Genomic DNA, 27,592 nt, shown 5'->3' on the forward strand with positions numbered 1-27,592 from the left:
CGCCCCTGCTTCTCAGAATTACAAATGCCTTCAAGATGCAAGTCCATTGCTGCCTTTTGTAGTAGGCCTTTCCCGGGCTCCCCTGGTACTGTCCAACTCTCTACAGTTCCTTTTGTTCAAATGTAAGCTGCTTGAGGGCAGCAACACTTTTTTGCTGAGTTCATTAGTATTATTAGGTCTGTAGATAGTTGCCATTCTATTACATACCAGTCTTCCCTTCTCCAAAGTTTGATTGGGAGAAAATACCATTCCCTCCTGGGAAGAGGAGGAATGCCATTCCATTACACCAGCTCTCCTGTCTGGGAAAAAGAGAAAGCCATTTCATTATATATCTGTCTCTTGCCTTTGGGGTAAAGAAAGAAATCGTATTTCATTATGCCAAGTCTCCTGCTTGGTCACTGGAGGAGGAGAAATGCCATTCTGCCCAGCAGCAGACTTTGCTGGAAGTGAGATAAGCTTGTGTTGTTCTTGCTACTAGTTTAAACATGGCAAGCTGCTTGTGTAGAGGGTCTGTAATTCAATTTTCACTCTTTTCATTTTGTAGGCCCTCATTACTTACATGCAGATTTCTTTTCTCTTGTATTTTTGCCATGAATTTATCTTTTATTTTTTGTTTTACTTAAGAGCTGCCTTTTCCTTAGTCCTTATATTCCTTTTCTTCAAGTTTTTCCTAATGACAACCTTTCTCTCTTCAGCTTCTCAAGTCCTCTCAAATTTCCCTTTCTAAATTCAATCTTCTTCATAATTCCAAAGCCTTACAAGTCATGTTCATAATTCTTTCTCCTTCCACATGGCCTTCTTCCATGTGTAATATGTCTTTTAACTTTTAAAAGAAGGAAAAACCCAAATAATGAAATAACCTAGATCAAAAAGATTTGATAGGAATACTACTTAGTTATTTTGTGACTTTCTATCTTCAGTCTTCCCCCAACCAAAAAAAAAAAAAAAACTCAAAACAAAAAAACTGAAAACTTTAATGGAAAACATGAGGTTTGCTGTTAATATCTTTACATGGTTCGGAAAACATAACTAAAAATAATTTCAAGGCATTAAGCCAATTTTATTGTGTAATTTACGTATGTAGATTACCTAAAACTGGAAAGTCAGTATTTTTTCAAAGCCAAATAAGAATCTGTAAGTGTGTAATGGAAAGATTTGAAATAAGCTTCCATCAACTATGCCCAAAGGGCTCTAAAACTGTGCCTATCTTTTGATCCAATGATAGCACTGCTAGATTTGTATCCCAAAGACATCAGAAGGACCTATATGTTCAAAAATTTTTATAGCAGCATTTTTTTTTTTTGTAGCAAAGGACCAGAAACTGAGAGGGGATGATTATGAATTGAAAAATGACTGACAAAGTTGTGGTATATGACTGTGATGGAATACAGGACTAAATAATAAATGATAAGCAGTATGGTTTCAGAAAAAACCTGAGCAGATTTATTATATAAACTGATGCAAAATGAGGTGAACAGGACCAGGAGAACATTAAACATGGTAACAACAATATTGTAACAATGATCAGCTGGGGAAGACTTTACTACCCCATCAACACAATGATCCAAAGCAATGCCAAAGGACTATTGATGAAAATGCAATCCAGTTCCAAAGACAGAACTCTGAATACAGATTGAAGCATACTTTTTTCATTTTTTTTTTTTGAGTTTTTTTTGCTATTTATTTTTAGCTTCATGGCTAATACAAAAAATATATTTTGCATGGGAAGAAAAAGAGAAATAAGCTTCCATCTTAACTCTTTAGCCTAGGGATTTAAAATGCAATGAAGCTTTTTTTAAAAATCTGTTTGGACGTACATGTACAAATACATTGGCCAAAATAAAAATTTTAATCTGTAATAATAAATCAATACTAATAACTAACATTTACATAGAATTTTAAGATTTATAAAACCCTTTACCTGTATTATCTTATTCTGTCTTTATAGAATTTAAGTTGCAACCCAATTCTGTGACTAAGACTTTAGAAGATAAAATATATGCAAATATTAAGAGCCTAGATGAATTGTGAATGTATTTAGTTTCAGGTTTTAACTCGTTTTTGCAATGTCATATTACTCGTTTGAAATTAAGAAATTTTATCAGAGACTATTATTGCCATTTTTTAAGTAGTGATGATTTAGTAGTTACACACAAACCTGACCATTTCATCCCTGTTTGAGAAAAAGCTCCAATGGCTCCTAGTTCCCCCTAGAAAAAAAAAACACAGATTCTTCTCTTTGATATTTAAAAACTCTTTGCAGTCTGGCTCTAGCCTCCCTTTCCAGGTTTATGAGACAGTTCTGTCCTTCATGCACTTGCCCTGTCTCCAAATCTGTGTCTCTGCATAGGCTGTCACTCAAACCTAACATGCTTTCTAATTCCCCTGACTTTTAGAATCCCACTTTCCTTCCAGGCCCAGCTCACACATCTCTTACAGAGCACCTATCCTGGCTTCTTTTCCCTCCCCGTTTCACATCCCTAATCATAAGAATTATGTTGCATTTTCTTCTATGTGTTCATGTTGTTTCTTACCAGTAGAATCTAAGTTCCTGAGAACAGGAGCCATTTTAGATTTTTTTTTTTTATTCCTAGCACCTAACATGCTTTGCTTTATAACACTAGTATCTGGTCTTTAATCAATGCTTGGTAATTGTATGAATGATTAAAAATGTAGCTTACTAGTATCTTTTTGCATCATTTAGAATGTAAACTAAGACTCTATGACTTGTAAGGCTGACTTTATTAAAAAAAAAAAAAAAGTGCCTCAAACTTGAACAAACATATACAGCAGAAATAGAAATATTCTTTGACCAGAGGTCAGACCATTATCCAAGAATTCCATTTATTTATTTGTATTTACTCTGAAACTAGTAGAGACAGAGACACACAGACAAAGACACAGACACAGAGCTATCTCTTTTTCTTAGATTTTCTTTTAAACAGGGGAACCAAAAAGAGAGGATCAGATAGAGAATGGGTGTCATTTTAAGTTTGTAGTTCATTCCAAAAAACTTTCTTGTTCAGTTGTGATTATCATCATTATATCATCATTAAAAGCACTCAATAACTAACTCTGAATTGTACTTGGTTATATACTGTATTGAACGATTTAAACAAAACCAGGGACTTCTGGGGCTTCCTGTCTGAGATGGAGGACCTGGAGCACATCTTGTGTCTTCTGCATTTTCAGCTGAATTACCCACTAATTTAATTTAATATTTTTAGGTTTAATGAAGAGACTTGAAGAGGAAATAAAGTTTAATTCATATATGGTGTCTGAAAAGTTTCCTAAAGAATTGGATAATAAGAAAAAAGAAATGCATTTCTTACAAAAAGTAGTTTCAGAGCCAGCTATGGGACATTCTGATCTCCTTGAACTTGAAGCCAAGGTATTGCAGAACAAATTTTACTTCCCATCCTATCACATCCCCTCCAAAATCACATCCTGTCCCCATTTATTTTAGAAGTTTATTTTATAAAGTATTCCAATTTTAACTCTTAAAATTAGGATCTATAAATTTTAGCAAGAATTACTTCCTTTAAAATAATTGTGACATATTGTATTGTTTGCTGTCTGGGGAGGGAGGTGGGGGAAAAAGAGGAAAGTAAACTTGGAACACAGGGTTTTGCAAGGGTGAATGTTGAAAACTATCTTTGCATGGGTTTTGAAAATTAAAAGCTATTACTAAAAATTTTTAGAGTAATTATGAAATGTGGAGCCCTTAATTTAATTTGTGTCCATGTGTTACAAAAATTATTGTGAAAACGAGAAAATAATTTATTTACATAAGATATCTTAATTTATGCACATCTATCGTTTTAGATTTTACATTTTAATATAGTTATCTCTAGTATAAAAATCTATATTTTCAATCATCTTTCATTTACATTTTTGTTTCAAATGGCAACATCATAGCTAACTTCGTTTTTAAAGCTAATTATTTTATGCCAGATATGTGTAATTCCCAGTGATATCCTTGATTATATTGGGATTTGGGATTCTTAAGTAATAAACATTAATCAGAAACATTTTTAAAACGATCATTTGTATTGAAAGACAATTTTAACTTTATGATTTGCTATTCCAATACTTCATGACTAAAGGTACCTTATAAAAAGAAAGAAACAATAATAGAAAGACAAAGCATATTTATAAGTCACTGAAGATATGTATTTCTGTCCCATTCATCCTTTTAAACTGATCTCAATTGATGGAAACATCTAAAACAGATCTGAAGGACCTTGAGTTATTCATGCAAAGGTTAAATTGACTGAAAGCCATGCTATTATCATAAAGTTATTTATTACTTGAAAAAAGCTTTTAATGTCTGCAGTCTGGATTAATCAGCTTTAGTTTTCAAGGTTTGGGCAGTTTTAGATTTTTAAAAAATATATGTTTGTATAAAATATATACATATATACACTGTTTTTTTCCACTGAAGATCTATAAAATCTTCTCGTTTATGACACATATAATACTTATTTCATGAAATTTCATGAAAATGCCCTGAATTGCAAATTCAGTGTGATAACAATATAGAACATTACAATAGCAATAAGTAATTGAAATTATGTTCAGCTATTCTTTTGCCAAATACTTCAGTGTACATGAAAAGACATTTTCTATGTGTAGAACACTACTTTTTATATTTAGAAAATTCCTCCTATTAAATCATAAACAGTATTGCTTCTTGTATATGTGGATACTACTAAGAGCTATAGAGTTAAAGCCTGGTTTGGTTTGATGATATTTGGTCAAAAGGATTCCCAATCAGGAAAGCATGGAAAAGCCTTAATCTTAGCTTTTCTTTTTCTTTTTTTTTTTAAACCTTGGACTTGTTTCAGATAAATGAAGTGAACACTCAGATCAATCAACTCATTGAAAAGAAAATGATGAGAAATGAGCCAATTGAAGGCAAACTTTCATTGTACCGGCAGCAGGTAAGGAGTCTAACTTTTCTGCCTACTGCATATAAAATTGTAATCCTAGAACAGAGGTACCTTTTTAAAAAAAAATCTGGAATGTGCTATCTACAAGTTTCAAGTGAGAAGGAAGTTAAAAAAAACAAATGTTCTTTTTTTTAGGACTAATCTACAGATAAGCATTTGTAGAAAAACTACAAAAGGTGTGTGTTCAAGTATGAAACTGAATATGTTTCCTGATAATTACTAGTTTCCTTAAAGTCTGCCTTCTGTAGAATTGTTTGTCTGCTTCTCTCTGTAAGATGAGTTTTATTACATTTTTCATGAAGATTCCTTTGGGCCTTAAATTTTTCCAAAATGTAACTAATTTTAAAATATCATAATATTTCTGGTTAGGTCTTTTTTTAAGATTTGCATAAATAAATGAAGGTACAGTGTTCAGAACTCTTTATTTTAGCAATAACTAATAGATTGTCCTCCATTGACATCCTACTCTGATGCCCTATTGGGCATTGGTTCCTAAAGACCATTCTGGTAGAGCACAAAGCCTGGCAATCTTAGATTGTCTTCTGCAGGATTCCCAGCTATTTCAGAAAGGCTTATCTTTGTTTGATTGAAGAATGATGAATCTTTCAGTCATAGTAACTCAACAAGTTGTGGTCTGGGTCAATGGTGGAAAGACAAAATTATGGATCCTTGTTGTATTAGATTATGTGATAAGTTGGGTTTTGGCAAGCGTGCTGCATCATAGCTAACTAGAGAGAGTGTAGGTGCCTCCTCTGGGTGGAGAACATGTTACAACCTTGGATTTTTTTGTTTTGTTTGCCATGTCTAGCTACCATTTTCTGAAAAGCTTGTACAAAAATACTGGCTGCTATTGAATATTTTCAAAGAACTATGTGCACCATTCCATATATAGACAGTTTGCCAGATATTTTGACCTAAGTTTCATGGCTCATTTGTGGAAGTCTCACAAAAGTTTCAAGCCAGTACAAAAGTTGGCAGTCTTGGATATGAGCAGAAATCAAAACTTAGTAGAAACCTTGTCTAAATATAGTCAATCAATGAAATTTTTGTTTGTAACACCTACATTTGGACTATTAGAATTTAAACAAATAAAATAGCTATTTGGCAAACATTTCAATGTGCTTACCTTCTTAACTAAGTGTAGGTTGGGTTAATATTTAATTTCTTATATACTCTGATTTAAGGAACTCACAACATATGAGGGAATTGAGAGTAACCCCAATATTTTTAATTGATCATATTATTCACAAAGTGACTTGTTTTCACATTGGCAATTGAATTATCTTACCTACTATCTTACTCATTTTATTAGCGAGTAATAAGGCATTGTTTTGTTAGACTGATGACATTAATATACCATGAACAAACAGGCATCAATAATTTCTCGCAAAAAAGAAGCCAAAGCTGAGGAACTCCAGGAAGCCAAGGAGAAACTGTCCAACTTGGAGCGGGAAGTGTCCATGAAAGCAACTCAGACCCGAGAGTTTGATGGGACTGAGGTTCTAAAAGGAGATGAGGTAGGTACTTGCCTTTCAAAGTTTGATGTAACTTAAAAATCCATTTCTAATTTATTAAGATAATGAAACTGAATAAAATAGGAAAGTGTACCTTATAAACTTCTAAAACTAAAACAAAAAATATTTTCATTGCTATTGCTGAGATTTCCTTGATATAAAAGTGGCATTCAGAATTTTTCAAATTAATTATTTTTAAATGTCAACGTGGTGTTTTTATTTTAAAACCAAATTATCCTTATTATGGGGTTTACTAGTAACTTGACAAATCAGAAATGTCCAAAAGGAAGCAAAGTAAATAGAGTCTGACAATAAATATCTAATTGTAGATTGTTTATAGGATTGACCAAGGCAATATGGTACATAGTGGTAAAAACATCAAACTGTTGTTTTCTGACTTCTGTCAGAAAACTTGAAGTTTAATGGTGGCTATGCAATATGATCTTGGGGAAAGTAGCTAATTCTCATTGTGTCTTGGTTTCTTCATCTGTAAAATGAGGATTTTGAACTAAAATGATTATTAACTTCTAAGATCTTAAATTGGTCAGAAAAAGAAATTTTACTATGAAGTTTCTATCTCAACAATTCTTGATCATTAGAACCTGAACTATTAATCTAACTGATCATCTGACTAATAAAAATTTTAAAATGTCTTTGTAATAGTACTTCTAAATTTTTAAATTGCTTTCACATTTTTCCTCATAATTGACATGTACAGAAACTGAAGCAGGAAATTTAGATGATTTGCCCAAGATGACAAGTGCATGCAAACAGAAACTGTCTTTGATCATTTAGTTTATTGGGGTTTTCCCCATAATATTAGAATTCTAGTCATAGAAATTCTACAAATGTAAATTGTGTCTATACCAAATTCAAAGTGTTTGTATACTACCCGACTTAGCTCCATTTGGTTTTCATCAATCATTAATGTTTACTGTGTGTTAGCAATTATACTATACTGTATAGTTAGGATATATCAAGAAGCATGTATTCTACTGATGGGGGAAGTGTGTAGACATATAAATGAATGCAAAGTATACAAAAGTAAATGCAGATAATTTCTAAAGACAAGGCATTAGCATCTGGGGATTAGAAAAAGTACACCTAAAAGGAGATGCTTGAAATGAGCTTTCAAGAAAGCTTCGGATTTTCAAGAGGCTGAGCTGAGGAAGGAATGCATTCCTGGGACAGAGATCTGCCCATCTAGAGACCCAGATATTAGAAGGAGAACCTTGAGCTGGGAGACCAGGCAGAAGGGCAATTTGATTATCAATAAATCTAGCGCTTACTAAGCGTTTAACTCTGTACTAGATAGTCTACTAAGTCCTGGGGCTACAAAGACCAAAGTGAGCCAGTTCCTGCCCTCTAGGAGCTTATGTTAGACCTAACCTTTTAAGATGCCCTGTGTACATATATGTTGTACACACATGGACCAGATAGACACAAGGTCATTGGTGGGATGGCACCATGAGAATTTGGAGAATCAAGAAAGGCTTCAAGCAGAAGGTAGCACTCGAGCTGAATTATGAAGGAAATCAGGGATTCCAGAAGGCAGAGGGATGGAGCAGAACATTCTAGCATGAGGACATCCCCGGCAAAGGCCAGAGAGGGAAACAAACCCCCATATGTGAGAAAGGTCAGAGGGCCTGAATTGCTGGGCTGTCACTTGTGGGCATATGAGAATATTGGAAAGAAAGGAACAAGTGTTGCTGTGAAGACAAGCAGTGACAAGAAGTCCTCCAGCTTTTCTTCTTTTTTCATTTTCTTGATTATAAACTGGACAATTTTATGAATCATTTTTTTTTCTTTTTGGGGGGAGGCAATCAATGTTACTTTTCCCAATACCTTCAAGGAATCAACTCCTCCCCCAATAAAAGTCATTCCTTGTAACAAATTAGTGGAATCAAAAAAAATCAACCAAACAAATTTGCATTGTTTTGGCCTTCTCTGAAATTGTAGATGTTACTCTGTCTCTACAGTCAATCACCTCTCAGTGCTTTTTTCATCAGTCTTCTGGAGACATCAAATTAAAAGAGTTCAGCTTTTAGTGTTGTTTTAATTTATTATATTCCCTGGGTTTATTAGTATTCTCCTTTTTTCATTCAGTGTTATAAAAGTCTTCTCATGTTTCTCCAAATTCCTTAGTCATTTTTTAGGCTGTAATAACATTACATTAAATTTAGATAACACACTTTGTTCAGTTAATGGGCAGTTACCTTTTCCCCACTTTTTGTGACAATATAATCGTCACATATTACTATAATGCTTTGGTATATGTGGAACTTTTCTTAATAGCTTCGAACATCTTGGTGTATGGGATTATACACCATTATAGGATTTGGTGGATCAAAGAGTAACTTATCTCAAATAATTATTATTTTTCAAATAGTTGGACCGGTTCATAACTCTATCTGTAGTTTATTTGGTGTGCCTTTCTTAATAATATTTTGTATTTATATAGAGCTTCATATATGCCAGGCACTATGCTAAGCACTTTACAATTATTGATGCTCATAGCAACCCTGTATTAATGTTCATAGCAACCCTAAGAAGTAAGTACTATTATTATCTCCATTTTACAAATTAGGAAACTAAACTAACAGAAGTTATATGACTTGCCCAGGTTCACATAGCTGTTATTAAGCATGTGAGACTGGTTTTAAATTCAGGTCTTCGTTATTTTTATTACAGTTTTTTCAAAACATATGCCTTGATAATTTTTCAACATTAACTCCTTGTGCTCCAATTTTTCCCCTTTTCCCCCATCCCCTCCCCTAGATGGCAAGTAATCCAATATATGTTAAACATGGTAAAAATATGTGTTAAATCTAATATATGCATATATATTTATACAGTTATCTTGTTCAGTTCTTCCTCAGTCCCAGTCCAGTGCTCTGTCCATTATGCCACTTAGCTATCTCATTAACAAAAGAGGCACGCAATTAATTCAAAAAGGCATATAATTTTTTTTAATTTTTATTTAATAATTACTTTATATTGACAGAATCCATGCCAGGGTAATTTTTTTTTTTTTTTTACAACATTATCCTTTGCACTCGTTTCTGTTCCAATTTTTTCCCCTCCCTCCCTCCACCCCCTCCCCTAGATGGCAAGCAGTCCTTTATATGTTGGATATGTTGCAGTTTATCCTAGATACAATATATGTTTGCAAAACCGAACAGTTCTCTTGTTGCACAGGGAGAATTGGATTCAGAAGGTATAAATAACCCGGGAAGAAAAACAAAAATGCAGATAGTTCACATTCGTTTCCCAGTGTTCTTTCTTTGGGTGTAGCTGCTTCTGTCCGTTATTTATCAATTGAAACTCAGTTAGGTCTCTTTGTCAAAGAAATCCACTTCCATCAAAATATGTCCTCATACAATATCGTTGTCGAAGTGTATAATGATCTTCTGGTTCTGCTCATTTCACTTAGCATCAGTTCATGTAAGTCTCGCCAGTCCTCTCTGTATTCATCCCTCTGGTCATTTCTTACAGAACAATAATATTCCATAACATTCATATACCACAATTTACCCAGCCATTCTCCAATTGATGGGCATCCATTCATTTTCCAGTTTCTAGCCACTACAAATAGGGCTGCTACAAACATTTTGGCACATACAGGTCCCTTTCTCTTCTTTAGTATTTCTTTGGGATATAAGCCCAATAGAAACACTGCTGGGTCAAAGGGTATGCACAATTTGATAACTTTTTGGGCATAATTCCAGATTGCTCTCCAGAATGGTTGGATTCGTTCACAACTCCACCAACAATGTATTAGTGTCCCCGTTTTCCCGCATCCCCTCCAACATTCATCATTATTTTTTCCTGTCATCTTAGCCAATCTGACAGGTGTGTAATGGTATCTCAGAGTTGTCTTAATTTGCATTTCTCTGATCAATAATGATTTGGAACACTCTTTCATATGAGTGGTAATAGTTTCAATTTCATTCTCTGAAAATTGTCTGTTCATATCCTTTGACCATTTATTAATTGGAGAATGGCTTGATTTCTTATAAATTTGAGTCAGTTCTCTATATATTTTGGAAATGAGGCCTTTATCAGAACCTTTAACTGTGAAGATGTTTTCCCAGTTTGTTGCTTCCCTTCTAATCTTGTTTGCATTAGTTTTTTTTTTCAAAGGCTTTTTAATTTGATGTAATAAAAATTTTCTATTTTGTGATCAGTAATGGTCTCTAGTTCATCTTTGGTCACAAATTTCTTTCTCCTCCACAAGTCTGAGAGATAAACTATTCTATGTTCCTCTAATTTATTTATAATCTTGTTTTTTATGCCTAGGTCATGGACCCATTTTGATTTTATCTTGGTATATGGTGTTAAGTGTGGGTCCATGCCTAATTTCTGCCATACTAATTTCCAATTATCCCAGCAGTTTTTATCAAATAATGAATTCAAAAAGGCATATAATTAAAAGTAACAAATGTTTATTGAGCATTCACTTTGAATAAAGTACTATTTTGGATAGACTTAGAGAGATTTTGAGATTGAAAGAAAGAAAGATAAGGGAGTGTTTTATGAATGCCCTTTTTCTTCTCTGTGAATTAGGATGTGAGCCCATTTAATGAGAATGAGTTAGGAAATTGACAGTGGAATCAATTTGTAATAGTCACTATGGGGAGTCATCAAGAAATAAATTGCCAGACCCATATTGAGGCCCCACTGAGGTTAGATAGCATCAATTTATAATGGACTAAATCAATCAGGTTTTGTTATTTTATTTTATTTTACTTTTTGGCCATGAATAGCAATCTGTAAGTGGGAGTTAAAAATGCAAGCAGTAGGGATTACTCAGGTCTGGGAATTGTCAAAGCAACAAGGGAAGATATTTTGGCAAGGCATTTTAGAGCAGTAGGAAACACAGTTGGCAGACCGATAAGACAAGCGGGAGGTGGGAAATAGAGAGAAGTTGGCCAACTGCAGGTCATGATGGATACATTGAGTAGGAGTGAATAATCAAGAGATTGAAAGACATTTTAATTAAAGAGATAAAAAATATGAGGCAAGGATTTTAAAAAGAATTACAATAATGAATGTCAGAATTGATGAGTTTAATGGCACTTGTGATGAAAAGAGAGATTTTGAACCAAGAATTGAATCATCAGTCATCAAAATCTTGATTTTTTTTTTTTTGCTTTGAAGATATTAAAGGTGGCAACATACCATCACTATTTCAAGACCAAATCAATTCTTAGTTCAATACCATTTTTCTCTGGAGTGCTATTAATTGTGGTCCTTCAGCTTGCCCCTTGATATATCTAGAGAGTAGTATCCAATGGCCCTAAGAAAACAATAATTGCTTGAAATAATTCTCTTTGACCTTTAGCATCAAGGTCCATGTGTCCTGATGCTAAGGAAATGTTTTTAATGATGTTTGGAAGTTAATAGTCTGTGTTCTATTAACACAGCCCTCCTGTTCAGGGGGGAATGACTTATTATCCAACAGTTTTGCTTTATAAGTGATCCTGCCATCTTCTAAAAGTTTGCTCTTTTTCTCCATACACAAAAAGTGCTGCACAGCAGTGGAGTATAATTCATAGGCAGTGTGCATGTATGAGGACATGTTTGACACAATGCTTAGAATTCAGTAAAATCAGACCATCTGCTGGTGCAGTAAAGCTTTTCTTTGTACTAGAAAAGGAGCATTATATGCCAAGATATTCTGTTATTTTTGAGAAAGCATGGCGAACAGGAAAAACCCCTTAATTACTAGGAAAGGGCTAATTAATGCTCATTTATTTCAAATAGGTTTTAAAAAAAGATGCCTTTAATTGTTATGATAGGTAGAGTTGATTTTGATAGAATACCTAGACAGTTATTAGAACAAACCATCCAATAATCATTTGACAGTTAACTAAGAACAGAAAGTACTATGGAGCAATCAGCATGATTTTGTGAAGAGCAAATTATGATATGCCAATTTTACTTCCTACTTTGATAAGGTGATAGGTCATAGGAAATTATGTGGGAAGCAAAATATGTATTATATAATATATGTGATTTTCAGGAAAGTTTCTCATTTTTCTCATAGTTTCAACTACAGCTGGGAAGTACATAGCAAATGTAGCAGTATCTAAGAGATATATTACCTTGACCCCTCATATTGCTATTTACTATACCTTTCTATTTAGGGGTTTCAAAATCAAAACTGAAGCAGCTGTATAATTCCATCTAAATACTTTGCCTTCAATTAAATACATTGCCACCAAATAAATGGGAGTACTTTGCTTATGGATTCCTATTCTAAACAGCTAGGCTTCTCAAGGACCCCAACAATGTTGAAAAAGAGACTTTTTTTTGAGTTAAATTGTTTTGAAATAAAAATTACTATTCTTAGTCAAATACTCAAGTATGATTTCCTTCAGGAGCCTCTCCTGTGTTCTGAGGCTTGATGCATTTAGCACAATATCATCTGCAAACGAGCATCTGGAGGACTTCATCACCTGCAGGAACTCTGCTAGATCTCCTCTATTATAGTTGGCACATACAGTGCCAGACACATAGTAGGCACTTTAAGTGTTTATTGGCTTACCATTACAGAAATGAATAAATTTGATAAACATGTCTCCCCATTATGTCCCAGCTGATGTTTATTATTAAAAGGTCATTAAATAGAGCTATTTCTGCCACCTCTTGCAAGGAATCTTGAATGATTTTGATGTATGGATGTGAAGCAGCTTGTTATACTCTTATCAAGGGTGTCCTTGATTCACACATATAGATGATTTGTTGATAAAAAAAAGTCATCATGTAGGTCACTCGTTGTTACTGTTCTAGTTCTTGGGGGTTTTTTCAGTATGAGTTTTCAGTTTTTTCAAATGAGACCATCATCTTAGGGTCCAAGTGTTATTTCATTGTTCTTAGTGGAAACAAAATTTTAAGTGATTTTCCTAAATCTTTTTTTCTCATTTATAGTTCTTCCATTTTTAATCCCTTAATGCATTTGCAATGACTTTGCTTAGTCGAATATTTTGCCAAGTTTTCTTTAAACCTGTTTTGCCCTCCATTGCTTCTCTCTGCTTAATGGGCTGCTCAGAATCATCCATCATGCTTCTTCATAAGATTTTACAAATGAGCTTATATTTTATCCCAGTGTTGCCTTTGGCATCATCTCCCTCCATTTGATAAGTAAGTCTGACACTTGCTGACTAAGCCACGTTGAACTCATTGTGGAGTTTAATTTACATTGGTTAAACCACTGGCAAAATTGCTTGATGCCATTTCTGTTTATAATTCATTTCTGATTTTCAGCTACAAGTTTAAATAGTTAGGGATAAGTTGTTTCAGTTTGCAAAAACAAAACAAAACACTAATTCTGATCTTAGCTTTGATGAGTTGATAGTCTAACTGTACATTAACAGCTAACTCAGAGATAATTTCTACATCATTAACAAGTCTTTCTTTGCCCTTTAATATATAATGTTTCTCTATTGTATTATTAGGTCATATAACATACAAACAGTTCTTTTTTGGAAGTAATCACAATATTGAAGCATAAAGCTTTTGTATAATCTACAAATCTTTTATTCTCTCATTCCTTATTCCCATATATTTCCTCACCATCCTCATCTTTTCCCATCATTGTATCACGTATCATAGTATATGTTGATTTAATTGGAAGGTGTGGCGATTTCTCCATAGAATTTCTTGACTACTTTGTTTTCAGTAACCAGTATTGGTGCTTCAGCTGCAGTTATTTTCATGGTGATCTTTTTGCAATATATGTATCACTAGTATCATAATATTGATGAGTAGATACTTCACAAAATACTATTTCTTGTTGCCTTTGGGCATACAATAAAACCCATCCTATCAGCTCTTTTCTTTGCTCTGTGAACCATCCTTCTGTACAATTAGCTGCTTTCTTTTCATGTATATGGGCAGGTAGGTAGCACAGTGGATAGAATGCTGGGCATGGCATTAGGAAGACTCCTCTTCCTGAGTTCAAATCTGGCCTCAGACACTTACAAGCTTTATGATCTTGTGGAAGTCACTTCACTCTGTTTGCCTCTGTTTTCTCTTCTGTAAAATGAATTGGAAAAGGAAATAGCAAAACCACTCCAGTGTCTTTGCAAGAAAACCTAAATGGATTATAAAGAGATAGACACAATTGAAAATGATTGAACATAGCATGTATATCAAGTTTAATATTATTTATCTCCTCTAGCAACATGTTAACTTATTGGTTATAATCAATCAATAAGCATTTATTAACATATCCAGTGGTGGGGTGGGAAGGCAGTACATGCGAGGGAATCAAACAGATATTATAGGGAAATAATAATGGGAAAGAGAATTGTAGCCTGATGGGAAATGAAAAATGGCTGGCCTAGGATTCTCTTTCAATGGAAGTTTTGGGAGGAGTTCTTCACTCAAAAGTTTGAGAGCAAAAATCTGATCTATTACTAAAAAAAAAAAAAAAAAAAAAAATTACTGAGAGAATCTCCAATGAGAAGAGTTCCAGGAGCAGAGGGTATTGATAAGTTGTTTCCTGCAGTCTTATAGGATGGTGGCATTCCTGGTGAGGAGCTTTTGTGATATGATAGAAGCGTCCAAAGGAGTGGACAAGGGGCTCGATCTGGAACACCAATAATCAAACTGAAGTTTATTGGTGGTCAAAAAATCATGGTGCTTCTTAAAGAGGCACTTTCTGCCTTACTCTTGCCCCTCTGCCACCACAGAAGCAGAAGAACCATTTTCTAAACTGTTATTTTCTTGGGTTGCCATGGCCAAAAAAAAAAATCATTATCAGGCAAGCCTACTAATGCCTCGCCATAGTTTAATCAGAGAACGGATAAAGATGATAACTTTAATCAGTAATCTTAACCACTCAGTTTTAAACTATATCAGCGTTAAATTTTTTAATATTCAGTGATTTTTCTCACTGATATCAATTGTCATTCATTATTGCCTAACCTATACTAAGAGTTACTGTGTTTACTTGTCAAAGAAATAGCTTTCCATAAGTTACCCACAGTCCATTCCTTCCAAGCTTGAGTTTGTATCTGTGATCCTACAAGTCAGTTGAAAATGAAAAATGTCTGAAAGCAGCTTTTCCCATCTGCAAGATGTTTCTTTTCTGGAAATTGAAACAAAGTGGCTACTAAAAGCCACATCACCAGGGGGTCTTCCCTGACTCCCAACTCCAGCACTTTCTTCACTAGCAGGAATGCCTGCTCTTTCTTTATTCAAGAGAAATAGAAAGGGGAAAAAAGATAGAAAATATCTGACAATATTGCTGTTAACCTAAGTAACTTTGATGTGAAAGAATTTCTCCTTTTAAACTTATATTTTCAACTTTTACATTTAATAATTGTGCTACTGGCGGGTAAGCTAATTTTGCCTGGATTTGAATTGAATGGTGTCTTAAGAAGTATAATATATGCTTTTACTTTTTATAGTGGATTTAGAGTTACTTTAAAAACCTCAGCTATAGTAAGACATAACTTTTAAAAAATTTTTTAGCTGAGCAGAACAAAATTTTTAAATGAGTGAATAAAATGTCTTCTCTACTATTGCTTTTAATTTTCATGATCAGAACAGGTGAGTTACTAGTAGCTGATTGTATAATCAAGGATCATTAGTGTCATCTGAGAATGGTCTCTAGGAAAGTGTCACCAGATGTTCCTTCTCTGGCCCTAGCTCTGATATTTTATCAATGATATGGGTGAAATGATATAGGTTTAATAAATTGGGGTAGGGGCTTAAATTTCATGTGAATGAAGTCATGCTTATCAAGTTTTCAGATAAAATAAATCTGGGAGTGATAACAAATACAAACGAAAAAATCAATTTAGGCTAAAAAATAGCTGACATTTGTATCACATTTTAATGCTTGCAGAGCATCTTGTATATATCATTTCATTTGAGTCTCATTAATAGCCCTACTAAAAGTGGTATTGCCCCATTTTACAGATAAATGATGGAAGCAAAGAGATGTTAAGTGATTTTCCTGTGATCACCCCAGAGATACCTTTCAAACCTAGATCTTTCCTGATTGCAAGCCTAATACCCCTAGCTCACCACACTGCCTCTGTTTGAAAAATAAGTTGCCCAAATATAGGATGGGGGAAACCTTGGCATGGCAATGCATGAGGCTTTTAGTTACCACAAACTCATAAGCCAGTAGTATCCTAGGCTTGTGCTTATAGAAATGCAATGTCCATTGTGTCTGTAGTAATATATTCAACACATGTACCATGTTTTTAGAAGATTGTTGACAGATAAGACTGTTCTAAAGGAGAGTGTCAAAATGATAAAGGTACTAGAACTTTCTTTGAGATAAAGTGAATTGTGTGGGAAAATAGGTTAAAAAATTTTGGGTTTATCATGGAGACTAAGAGAAGACAGAATCTAAGAGCTTCATGTGAAAGAGGAAGTAGCTTTAAGAAAATTTGTTCTTTGTTGCTCAGAGGGAAGAATTAGGACCAATTCAACATTAAGTTCAAATTATATACAAAAATGAATTATACCTACTCATCCTCCTAACTATCATCCTATAACTCTTCTCCCTTTTGTGACTCAACTCCTTTGAGAAGCATGTCTACATTGGAGATCTTATAAATAACTTGAACCATTTATCATGGAATGTCTCATCAAATAATAAGCTCCTTTTTATTGGAAGTATTCAAATAGACTCAAGCATCTCATCGAAAGTGTCCTTCTATTAGATTAGAGTTTGGATTCTAAGACTTCTTGCTAGGATTTAGAAATAAGGCCCCTAAATTTTTTCTTTTGATCCAATGCTGTAGCTGCTTGAAGGGAATGGTTTTCTCCTTTGGGTTTTTTCATATCTCTGCATTTTAACAATTTCTTATCCAAACTTCTCACTCCTAATAACACTTCCTTTGGAACCTGACTTGCCAAGCTGTGGCAGCCCAGTGATTGTTTTGAGAGTTCCTTGTTCTAGTGGCAAGAAGTGAGCTGTGAGTCAGGAGATCCTGGGTCTCTAACTGTTGGTCTCTAACGCCAGAGTGGACAAATTACTTCACCCCTTTGTGTGCATATGGCCTCATGTGTACAGTGGCGTTTTCCCTGCTCCCTTCCATCACCATTGTCCCGTGTCAGTTACTCTCGGCAAATTCTCCAGGGAAAGGTCAGTCCCAGCTTGTGTTTCAAGTGGACTGATATATGAGATAACATGTATACAGCATTTCGCAAACATTAAAGTGCTATGGAATGCCAGCTGTTATCATTAACATTATGATTATTGGCATTATTATGTTGCTTTTTCCATGAGCATAATAAGGAAATTTCTACTATCTATAACAGCCAAGTTGGAGGGGGAGGGGGGGAAGCATGGATATTTACATCAACAGCAGGTGGTTGACCAGTTTTGTTATATAGCAAATGACACAAATTCTAGAACAAAACCATCTGCCAGGTTGTGAAATCTTTACAAAGGGTTTCCAAGGGACAATGAACTCAGGGAAAGCTGGCAAGCGTAATGGCAGCTGTCAGATCCCGAAAAATTAGAAATCAAATTTTGACACTTCAAAGGAGAGATGGTTCAGTTACAAGTGATCCCTGGGTAAACCTTTGGTATTTTTAGATCCTTTCAAATCATATTGTACTCTTTAGCATTCAGAGGAGGGCTTGGCGGCCCTAAATGTTCCTGAGAGTTGGAACAGAATAGAATCAAAGTAAATTTGACTTCACTTGATGAATTATAAAGTAGCACATTAAACAATACAGTCCAGGTCATACTGTAATTTTAAAATTCAATTTTAGGGAGAATTTTGCATTTTCTTTTCATTTTAGAGAGATATTTGACTTGTTTGCTAGAATTTTTTTAAGCTCTATGAGAAATAAAACAACAGCTGGTGAAAATTGATTTATATGGCAATACAGAGATCTTAGCTGATAATGTGAATTCGTATCAGAGGAGTGTCCCAATCCAGAGTTCAGAAAAGGACAGATTTCTCTCAGTACATCAGATCCTTTTTCATGGATCATCCCACAGTAGCTGTGATCAGTGATCCATCTACTACATGTTCTGTTTATATTTGACTTTCTATTGCTGATCAGACTTATAATACAGATAGTAGAAGATCAGACTGGTATTTGTCTAGTTAATGGTACCATTTGGGTAGGTTATTTGAAAAGAATGTTGTTTGGGCATAAAATAATCAAAGTATGTTGACTGATCCAGAGCAGGCCGTTAGGAGTCCATATGATTTATTGGAGGGTTTTGATGCTGCCAAAAATTTAAAAAAGATTGCTTTTTTATTTTCTCTTGAAGTCTAGGATCAAAAAGAGAAAATAATACTCTGACAAAAGGATGAAAATGTTTTGTGCCTTACCTATCCAATTCCAAAATAAATTTTGATACTTGTCCTTGGCTTATTCTTACAGTTTTCCTGAGCTTTGAGAAAAATAACATTGTAGTATAAGTGACATAAGAATAGAGTTTAATTAGGAAATGGAAGCCATATACTAGAAGTACTAGCTTATCTCATTTTTCTTTCTGACTGGTATAACCTTGGATGAGTTGTCCTATTTTCTCTTTACCTGTTTCCATCTATATAATGTGGGAATAAAGCTATTTTTAGCACTTTGTAATTCTGAGATAAACAGTACAAAATATATTATTATCCCGTTGCTTCTCATTTGCCAATCTTCAATTCGTTGCTATGGAAATGGCAACTTGTCACATTAGAGATAAAGGTAGGAAGTTTACACAAGGAGCAGAGATCTTTTTTTTCCATATAAATATCCACAGTGGTAGCTGCCTAAAGGGACAGTGTTATGAGCTATGGATTTGAAAAGTGGACCTAATGTTAGCTTCTGAAGTGGATAGTTAGATGATACTGAAGAAAACAAGGTAGTTATAATTGAGACAACCTGCTTGTGTTCATTAAAACATAGGCCCAGAGCTTAGTTATTTTTTTTGCCAAAGGTTCTATAAAATTAAATGGAAAGAGAGGGAATGCTACTGTCAAATTCCTCTATAAATATAATAAATACAAAGAAGCTAATTTTACAGAATTGTTGCTGAAGTGAGAAGTTTGCACTAACATGCATTAATAAGTTATTGAAACCAAACTTCTTCTGTAGTTTGAATATAAATGCAGCTTCACATGATTGAATACTCTTTCATCACCCTTTGGTATGAATTAAAGCATTAACTTTTTTGACCTCAGCATATGTCATGATAACTTTGTAATAAAACAGTGTCCAAATAAATTATTAGCGATATATACTATAATGAGGATGGCAGGAAATACAAAATTAGTCATTTTAACCGTAAATGTGAATGGGATGAACTCTCCCATAAAGAGGAGGTGGATAGCAGACTGGATCAAAAGTCAGAACCCTACAATATGTTGTTTACAGGAAACACATTTAAAACAGGGAGATACATACAGAGTAAAGGTAAAAGACTGGAGCAGAATCTATTATGCTTCAGGTGAAGTCAAAAAAGGAGGGGTAGCCATCCTTATCTCAGATCAAGCACAAGCAAAAATTGATCCAATTAAAAGAGATAAGGAAGGAAACTATATCTTGCTAAAGGGTACTATAGACAATGAAGCAATATCAGTATTAAACATATATGCACCAAGTGGTATAGCATCTAACTTCCTAAAGGAGAAGTTAAGAGAGTTGCGAGAAGAAATAGACAGCAAAACTCTTAATAGTGGGAGATCTCAATCTTGCACTCTCAGATTTAGATAAATCAAATCACAAAACAAATAAGAAAGAAATTAAAGAGGTAAATAGAATTAGAAAAATTAGGTATGATAACTCTCTGGAGAAAACTGAATGGTGACAGAAAGGAGTATACTTTCTTCTCAACGGTTCATGGAACCTACACAAAAATTGACCATATATTAGGACATAAAGACCTCAAAATTAAATGCAGGAAGGCAGAAATAGTAAATGCTTTCTTTTCAGATCACAAGGCAATAAAAACAACATTCAACAAAAAGTTAGGTGTAAATAGACCAAAAAGTAATTGGAAACTAATAATCTCATCTTAAAGAATGATTGAAACAGCAAATTATAGACACAATAATTTCACTCAAGATAATGACAATGGTGAGACATCATACCAAAATTTATGGGATGCAGCCAAAGCGGTAATAAGGGGAAATTTTATATCCTTAGAGGCTTACTTGAATAAAATAAAGAAAGAGAAGATCAATGAATTGGGCCTGCAACTTAAAAAGCTAGAAAAAGACCAAATTAAAAACCCCCAATCAATTACTAAACTTGAAATTCTAAAATTAAAAGGAGAAATTAATAATATAGAAAGTAAAAAAAAAAAAACTATTGAACTAATAAACTAAGAGTTGGTTTTATGAAAAAAAAAACAATAAAATTGATAAACCTTTGGTAAATCTGATTAGAAAAAGGAGAGAGGGAAATCAAATTAGTAGTCTTAAAAATGAAAAGGGAGAACTTTCCACCAATGAAGAAGAAATTAAAGAAATAATAAGGGGTTACTTTGCACAACTTTATGCTAATAAATTTGATAACCTAAGTGAAATGGATGACTACCACCAAAAATATAGGCTTCCCAGATTATCAGAGGAGAAAGTAAATTGCTTAAATAGTACCATTTCAGAAAAAAAAAAAAAATAGAACAAGCTATTAATCAACTCCCTAAAAAAAATCCCTGGGACCAGATGGATTTACATGTGACTTCTACCAAACATTCAAAGAACAATTAGCCCCAATGCTTTATAAACTATTTGAAAAAATAGGGAATGAAGGAGTCTTACCAAATTCCTTTTATGACACAGACATGGTACTGATACCTAAACCAGGTAGGTTGAAAACAGAGAAAGAAAATTATAGACCAATCTCCCTAATGAATATTGACGCTAAAATCTTAAATAAGATATTAGCAAAAAGACTACAGAAAATCATCCCCAGGATAATATGCCATGATCAAGTAGGATTTATACCAGGAATGCAGGGCTGGTTCAATATTAGGAAAACTATCAGTATAATTGGCCATATTAATAATCAAATTAACAAAAACCATATGATCATCTCAATAGATGCAGAAAAAGCATTTGATAAAACCCAACATCCATTCCTATTAAAAACTCTTGAGAGTATAAGAATAAATGGACTTTTTCTTAAAATAATCAGTAGCATCTATTTAAAACCAACAGTAAGCATCATATGTAACGGGGACAAACTGCAACCATTCCCAATAAGATCAGGAGCGAAACAAGGTTGCCCACTATCCCCGTTACTATTTAATATTGTATTAGAAATGCTAGCTTTGGCAATAAGAGTTGAGAAAGAGATTAAAGGAATAAGAATAGGCAATGAGGAAACCAAATTATCACTCTTTGCTGATGATATGATGGTATACTTAGAGAACCTCATAGACTCTACTAAAAAGTTATTAGAAGCAATCCACACCTTTAGCAAAGTTGCAGGATACAAAATAAACCCACATAAGTCATCAGCATTCTTATATATCACTAACAAAACCCAACAGTTAGAGTTACAAAGAGAAATTCCATTTAAAGTAACTATTGATTGTATAAAATATTTAGGAATCTATCTGCCAAGGGAAAATCAGAAACTTTATGAGCAAAACTACAAAACACTTTCCACACAAATTAAGTCTGATCTAACCAACTGGAAAAATATTAAATGCTCTTGGATTGGGCGAGCAAATATAATAAAGGTGACAATACTACCTAAACTAATCTATTTATTTAGCACTATACCAATCAGACACCAAAAAACTATTTTGATGACCTAGAAAAAATAACAACAAAGTTCATATGGAAAAACAAAAGGTCAAGAATTTCAAGGGAATTAATGAAAAAAAAATCAAATGAAGGTGGCCTAGCTGTACTGGATCTAAAATTATATTATAAAGCAGCAATTACTAAAACCATCTGGTATTGGCTAAGAAATAGACTAGTTGATCAATGGAATAGGTTAGGTTCAAAGGACAAAACAGCAAATAACTTTAATAATCTAGTGTTTGACAAACCCAAAGACCCCAGTTTTTGGGATAAGAATGCATTATTTGACAAAAATTGCTGGGAAAATTGGAAATTAGTATGGCAGAAACTAGGCATTGACCCACACTTAACACTGTACACCAAGATAAGTCAAAATGGGTTCATGACCTAGGCATAAAGAATGAGATTATAAATAAATTGGAAGAGCATAGGATAGTTTACCTCTCAGACCTGTGGAAGAGGGAGGAATTTATGACCAAATAAGAACTAGAGATCACTATTGACCACAAAATAGAAAATTTTGATTATATCAAATTGAAAAGTTTTTGTACAAACAAAACAAATGCACACAAGATTAGAAGGGAAACAATAAACTGGAAAAACATTTTTACAGTCAAAGGTTCTGATAAAGGCCTCATTTCTAAAATATATAGAGAATTGACTCTAATTTATAAGAAATCAAGCCATTCTCCAATTGATAAATGGTCAAAGGATATGAACAGACAATTCTCAGATGAAGAAATTAAAACTATTTATAGACATATAAAAATATGCTCCAAATCATTATTAATCAGAGAAATGCAAATTAAGACAACTCTTGAGATACCACTACACACCCGTCAGATTGGCTAGAATGACAGGGAAAGATAATGCGGAATGTTGGAGAGGATGTGGGAAAAAAGGGACACTGACACATTGTTGGTGGAATTGTGAACACATCCAGCCATTCTGGAGAGTGATTTGGAACTATGCTCAAAAAGTTATCAAACTGTGCATACCCTTTGATCCAGCATGTTTCTACTGGGCTTATACCCCAAAGAGATATTAAAGAAGGGAAAGGGACCTGTATGTGCCAAAATGTTTGTGGCAGCCCTGTCTGTAATGGCTAGAAGCTGGAAAATGAATGGATGCCCATCAACTGGAGAATGGTTGAGTAAATTGTGGTATATGAATGTTATGGAATATTATTGTTTTGTAAGAAATGACCAGCAGGATGAATACAGAAAGGACTGGCGAGACTTATAGGAACTGATGCTGAGTGAAATGAGCAGAACCAGGAGATCATTATATACCTCAAAACAATACTGTTTGAGGATGTATTCTGATGGAAGTGGATCTCCTCAATAAAGAGAGCTAATTCAGTTTCAATTGATCAAGGATGGACAGAAGCAGCTACACCCAAAGAAAGAACACTGGGAAATGAATATAAACTGCTTGCATTTTTGTTTTTCTTCCCGGGCTATTTATACCTTCTGAATCCAATTCTCCCTGTGCAACAAGAGGACTGTTTGGTTCTACACACCTATATTGTATCTAGGATATACTGTAACCTATTTAACATGTATAGGACTGCTTGCCATTTGGGGGAGGGGGTGGAGGGAAGGAGGGGAAAAATCGGAACAGAAGTGAGTGCAAGGGATAATGCTGTAAAAAATTACCCTGGCATAGGTTCTGTCAATAAAAAGTTACTTAAAAAAAAAAAAAGATATATACTATAATGGCCTTTCCTACCCAATGGCAAGTTTCCTAGAAAATACTTTGCAATTTATATTTAATAAATAATTTACTTAATTTGCCCAACTTGACAGCATGCCATAAGATGTGTTTTTTTTTCCCTTTTAATGTAACAATAGGTTATTATTTGAGTTCTGTACTAAATATTGCTGATGTGTGTGATTTCTTATCATCTTCCAATGATAATCCCAATGATTTTGTCCAGAGGAGAATGCTTAGAGCTTTATCCTGCTTTTCAATTTCTTGCAAATCTCTTACTACTTTATTATTTGGACTAACTAAACAGTAACCATCTATTCCTTAGCTCCTCAAACCTATCTGGATTAACCTTAAGACATGTAGAAGCTATTAACATTGTTAAATTATTATTGTCCACATTCCATTTATTCTGAATTCAAATATACTTATGTCTTGTTTAAAAATATGGTGTATGCTTTTATAAATAATATTCTTTGTAAAATGTGCACCTTTTATATTAAAACTATACTAACATACTTTACTGAATACTTTGCAAACTATGTGCAAGAATCAGCTTCTGAATTCATCACTATATTATGTTACATCCCATCCTTGTAACAGATAAAGATAATAAAAAATGTTTTCTCCAATTAAAGTTCAGGAGGTCAATATGGAGATGGAATTAATTATCCTGATGGAGGATTATGCCTTTAAAATGCTGGCTTTAAGTAACTATAATCTGCTACCCATTAATTACTAAATGAAATCACATGAGGATCTGTGCCAGTTAAAATACCATCATCTTCACTGCACAGAACTATCAGTAATTCCAAGTTCTTACTATTTGACAATTAATCCAAAACTTTAATATCTTTTAATATGTATCATGTGTATTTTCAAAGACTGATTTCCTAAAAGCAGATGATGAGCTGACAGTTTAGCATTGAAATGTGCATATGAAATACTACTGAGTCTGTGTTATACAAAAAATTTTTAATTTAATGTAATCAAATTATCCATTTTATGTTCTGTTAATGCTCTCTATTTCTTTGTTTGGTCATAAATTCTTCCCTTATCCATAAATCTGACAAGTAAAATCTACTTTGATTATAAATTACCCCTTACATCTAAATCATGTACACATTTTGACCTTCTATTGGTATACATTGTGAGATATTGGTCTGTATCTAGTTTCTTCCAAACTACTTTCCAGTTTTCCCAGCAATTTCTGTCAGTTAATTATTGTCCCAAAAGCTTAGATCTTTGGATTTATCAAACACTAGATTATTACTGTATATTGTATACCTGATCTATTCCACTGATCAACCATTCTTAATTTAGCTAGTAAGATTGTTTGGATGATTACCACTTTAAGAGTTTGAAATCTAGTACTGCTAAGCCTCCTTCTTTCACTTTATTTTTTCACTGATTCCCTAGATATTCTTGGCTTTATGTTCTTTCAAATTAATTTTGTTATTTTTTCTAGTCCTATAAAATAATTTTTTGGGTAGTTTGATTGGTATGGCTCTAAATAAGTATATTAATTTAGGTAGAATTATAATTTTATTATATTGGATTAATCTATCCATGAGCAATTAATATTTCTCCAGTTGTTTAGATCTCATTTTATTTGTGTGACGAGCTATTTGTAATTTGGTTCATATGGTTTGTGGATTTGTGACTCCCAAGTATTTTATATTGTCTGCAGTCATTTTAAATGGAATTTATCCTCTTTCTCTTCTGGATTTTGTCAACTGTAGACATACTGATTATAGAAATGCTGATAATTTATTTGGAACCATTTTTTGTCCTGCAACTTGGGGCAGTTAGGTGATACAATGTATAGAAGCAGGCCTTCAGGAAAACCCAAGTTCAAATCTAACCTCAGACACATACAAGTTTTGTGGCTCTGGACAAGTCATTTAACCCTGTACTGAATTTCCTCATCTGTAAACTAAATTGGAGAAGGAAATGCCAAACCACTTCAGTGATGGTACCAAGAAAATCTCAGGGTCGCTGAGAGTTGGACCCCCATTGAAATAATCAAACAACAACAAATAACTTTCCTTAAATTGTTAATTATTACATAGTTTTTTGTTGATCTGTATGATTTTTCTAAATATACTATTATGTCACCAGCAAAGAGTGATAGTTTTGTTTCCTCATTGTCTATTCTAATTCCTTCAATTTCTTTCTTTCTTTTTTTTTTTTTTTTTTTTTTTTTTTTTTTTGTCTTAAGCCTATAGCTAGCATTTCTAGAACAATATTGAATAATAAATAGTGGTGATAACAATCCTTGCTTCACAAAAAGTCTTATTGGAGAGGTTTCTAGCTTATCTCCATTACATATAAAACTTGCTGATGGTTTCAGCATCAGCATACTTCCTATTTTAAGGAACTCTCCATTATTCATGTGTTTTCTAGTGTTTTAAGTAAGAAAAGTCATGATTTTTATTGGTTTTGTTATTGACATAATCAGTTATGCTGAAGATTGAACCATCCTTGCATTCCTGGTATAAATCCCACCTGGTCATAGTGTATGATCCTTTTTTTAATAGTATTTTATTTTTTCCAACTGCATGCAAAAATAATTTTTACGGTTAATTTTTTTTTTATTTTTGAGCACCAAATTTTCTCCATCTCTTTCTTCTCCTCCCCTCCCTAAAAAGGTAAGAATTTTAAGTAGGTTATATATGTGTAATCATGTAAAAACATATTTCCATATTAGTCATGTTGTGAAAGAAGAAACAGACCAAAAGGAAAAAACACAAACAAAAAAAAAAAAATAGAGTGAAAATAGTATGCTTTCATCTACATTCTCTTTCTTTGAATGTGGATGGCATTTTCTGTTATGATATTTTTGGAAGTGTCTTGGATTGTTATAATGCTGAGAAAAAAATAGCTGTTCATCCCACAGTGTTGCTGTTACTATATACAATGTTCTGGTTCTGAAGACTATACTTTGAATCAGTTCACTTAAGTTTTCCAAGGTTTTTCTGAAATCTGTCTTCTTATCATTTCTGATATCACAGTTGTATTCTATTATATTCATATACCACAACTTGTTTAGCTATTCATCAGTTGTTGGGCTTAGCCACAGTTTCCAATTCTTTGCCATCACAAAGAGAGCTGCTATAAATATTTTTTGTAAATATAGGTCCTTTTCATTTTTCTTTGATCTGGGTCAAAGGGTATCCACTTTTGATTTTATTAATCTCTCCTTTGTTTTAAAGGATTTCCAATTTGGTGTATAATTGTAGATTTTTTATTTGTTCATTTTCTAGGTTTGTTTTTTTTTAAGTTACATGCTTAATTTATTGCTCTTCTTTTTTTCTCTTTTTATTGACATAAGCATTTAGAGATGTAAATTTTCCCTTAAGTACTGCTTTGTCTGCTGCTCATAAATTTTGGTGTGTTGTTCTTTAATGAAATTATTGATTATTTCTATGATTTGTTCTTTACCCACTTATTCTTTTATTATTTGTTTAATTTCCATTTAATTGTGGTCTGAAAAGTATGCATTAAATATTTCTGCTTTTCTGTATTTGGTTGTGAGATTTTAATGCCCTAATACACAATCAGTTTTTGTAAAGGTTCAGCTAAGAAAAAGATATATTCCTTTATATTCCCATTCACTTTTCTTCAAAGATATATCATATTTAATAAAATTCTATTCATCTCCTTAACTTCTTTCTTGTTA

The 27,592-nt window shown here is 33.4% G+C and overlaps 1 protein-coding gene across 1 annotated transcript in view; it reads left to right on the plus strand.

The window, feature by feature from the left end:
* IFT81 (intraflagellar transport 81) overlaps window positions 1-27,592 on the plus strand; it is a 72,913-nt gene that overhangs the window by 16,682 nt on the left and 28,639 nt on the right. Inside the window, exons 10-12 of the mRNA XM_051972761.1 lie at window positions 3,228-3,391; window positions 4,848-4,943; window positions 6,323-6,469. Of these exons, the coding sequence (XP_051828721.1) occupies window positions 3,228-3,391; window positions 4,848-4,943; window positions 6,323-6,469 (407 nt within the window). The remainder of the gene's footprint in view (window positions 1-3,227; window positions 3,392-4,847; window positions 4,944-6,322; window positions 6,470-27,592) is intronic.

The sequence above is a fragment of the Antechinus flavipes genome, chromosome 1 (assembly GCF_016432865.1).
Source record: "Antechinus flavipes isolate AdamAnt ecotype Samford, QLD, Australia chromosome 1, AdamAnt_v2, whole genome shotgun sequence".
NCBI classification, from domain to species: Eukaryota; Metazoa; Chordata; class Mammalia; order Dasyuromorphia; family Dasyuridae; genus Antechinus; species Antechinus flavipes.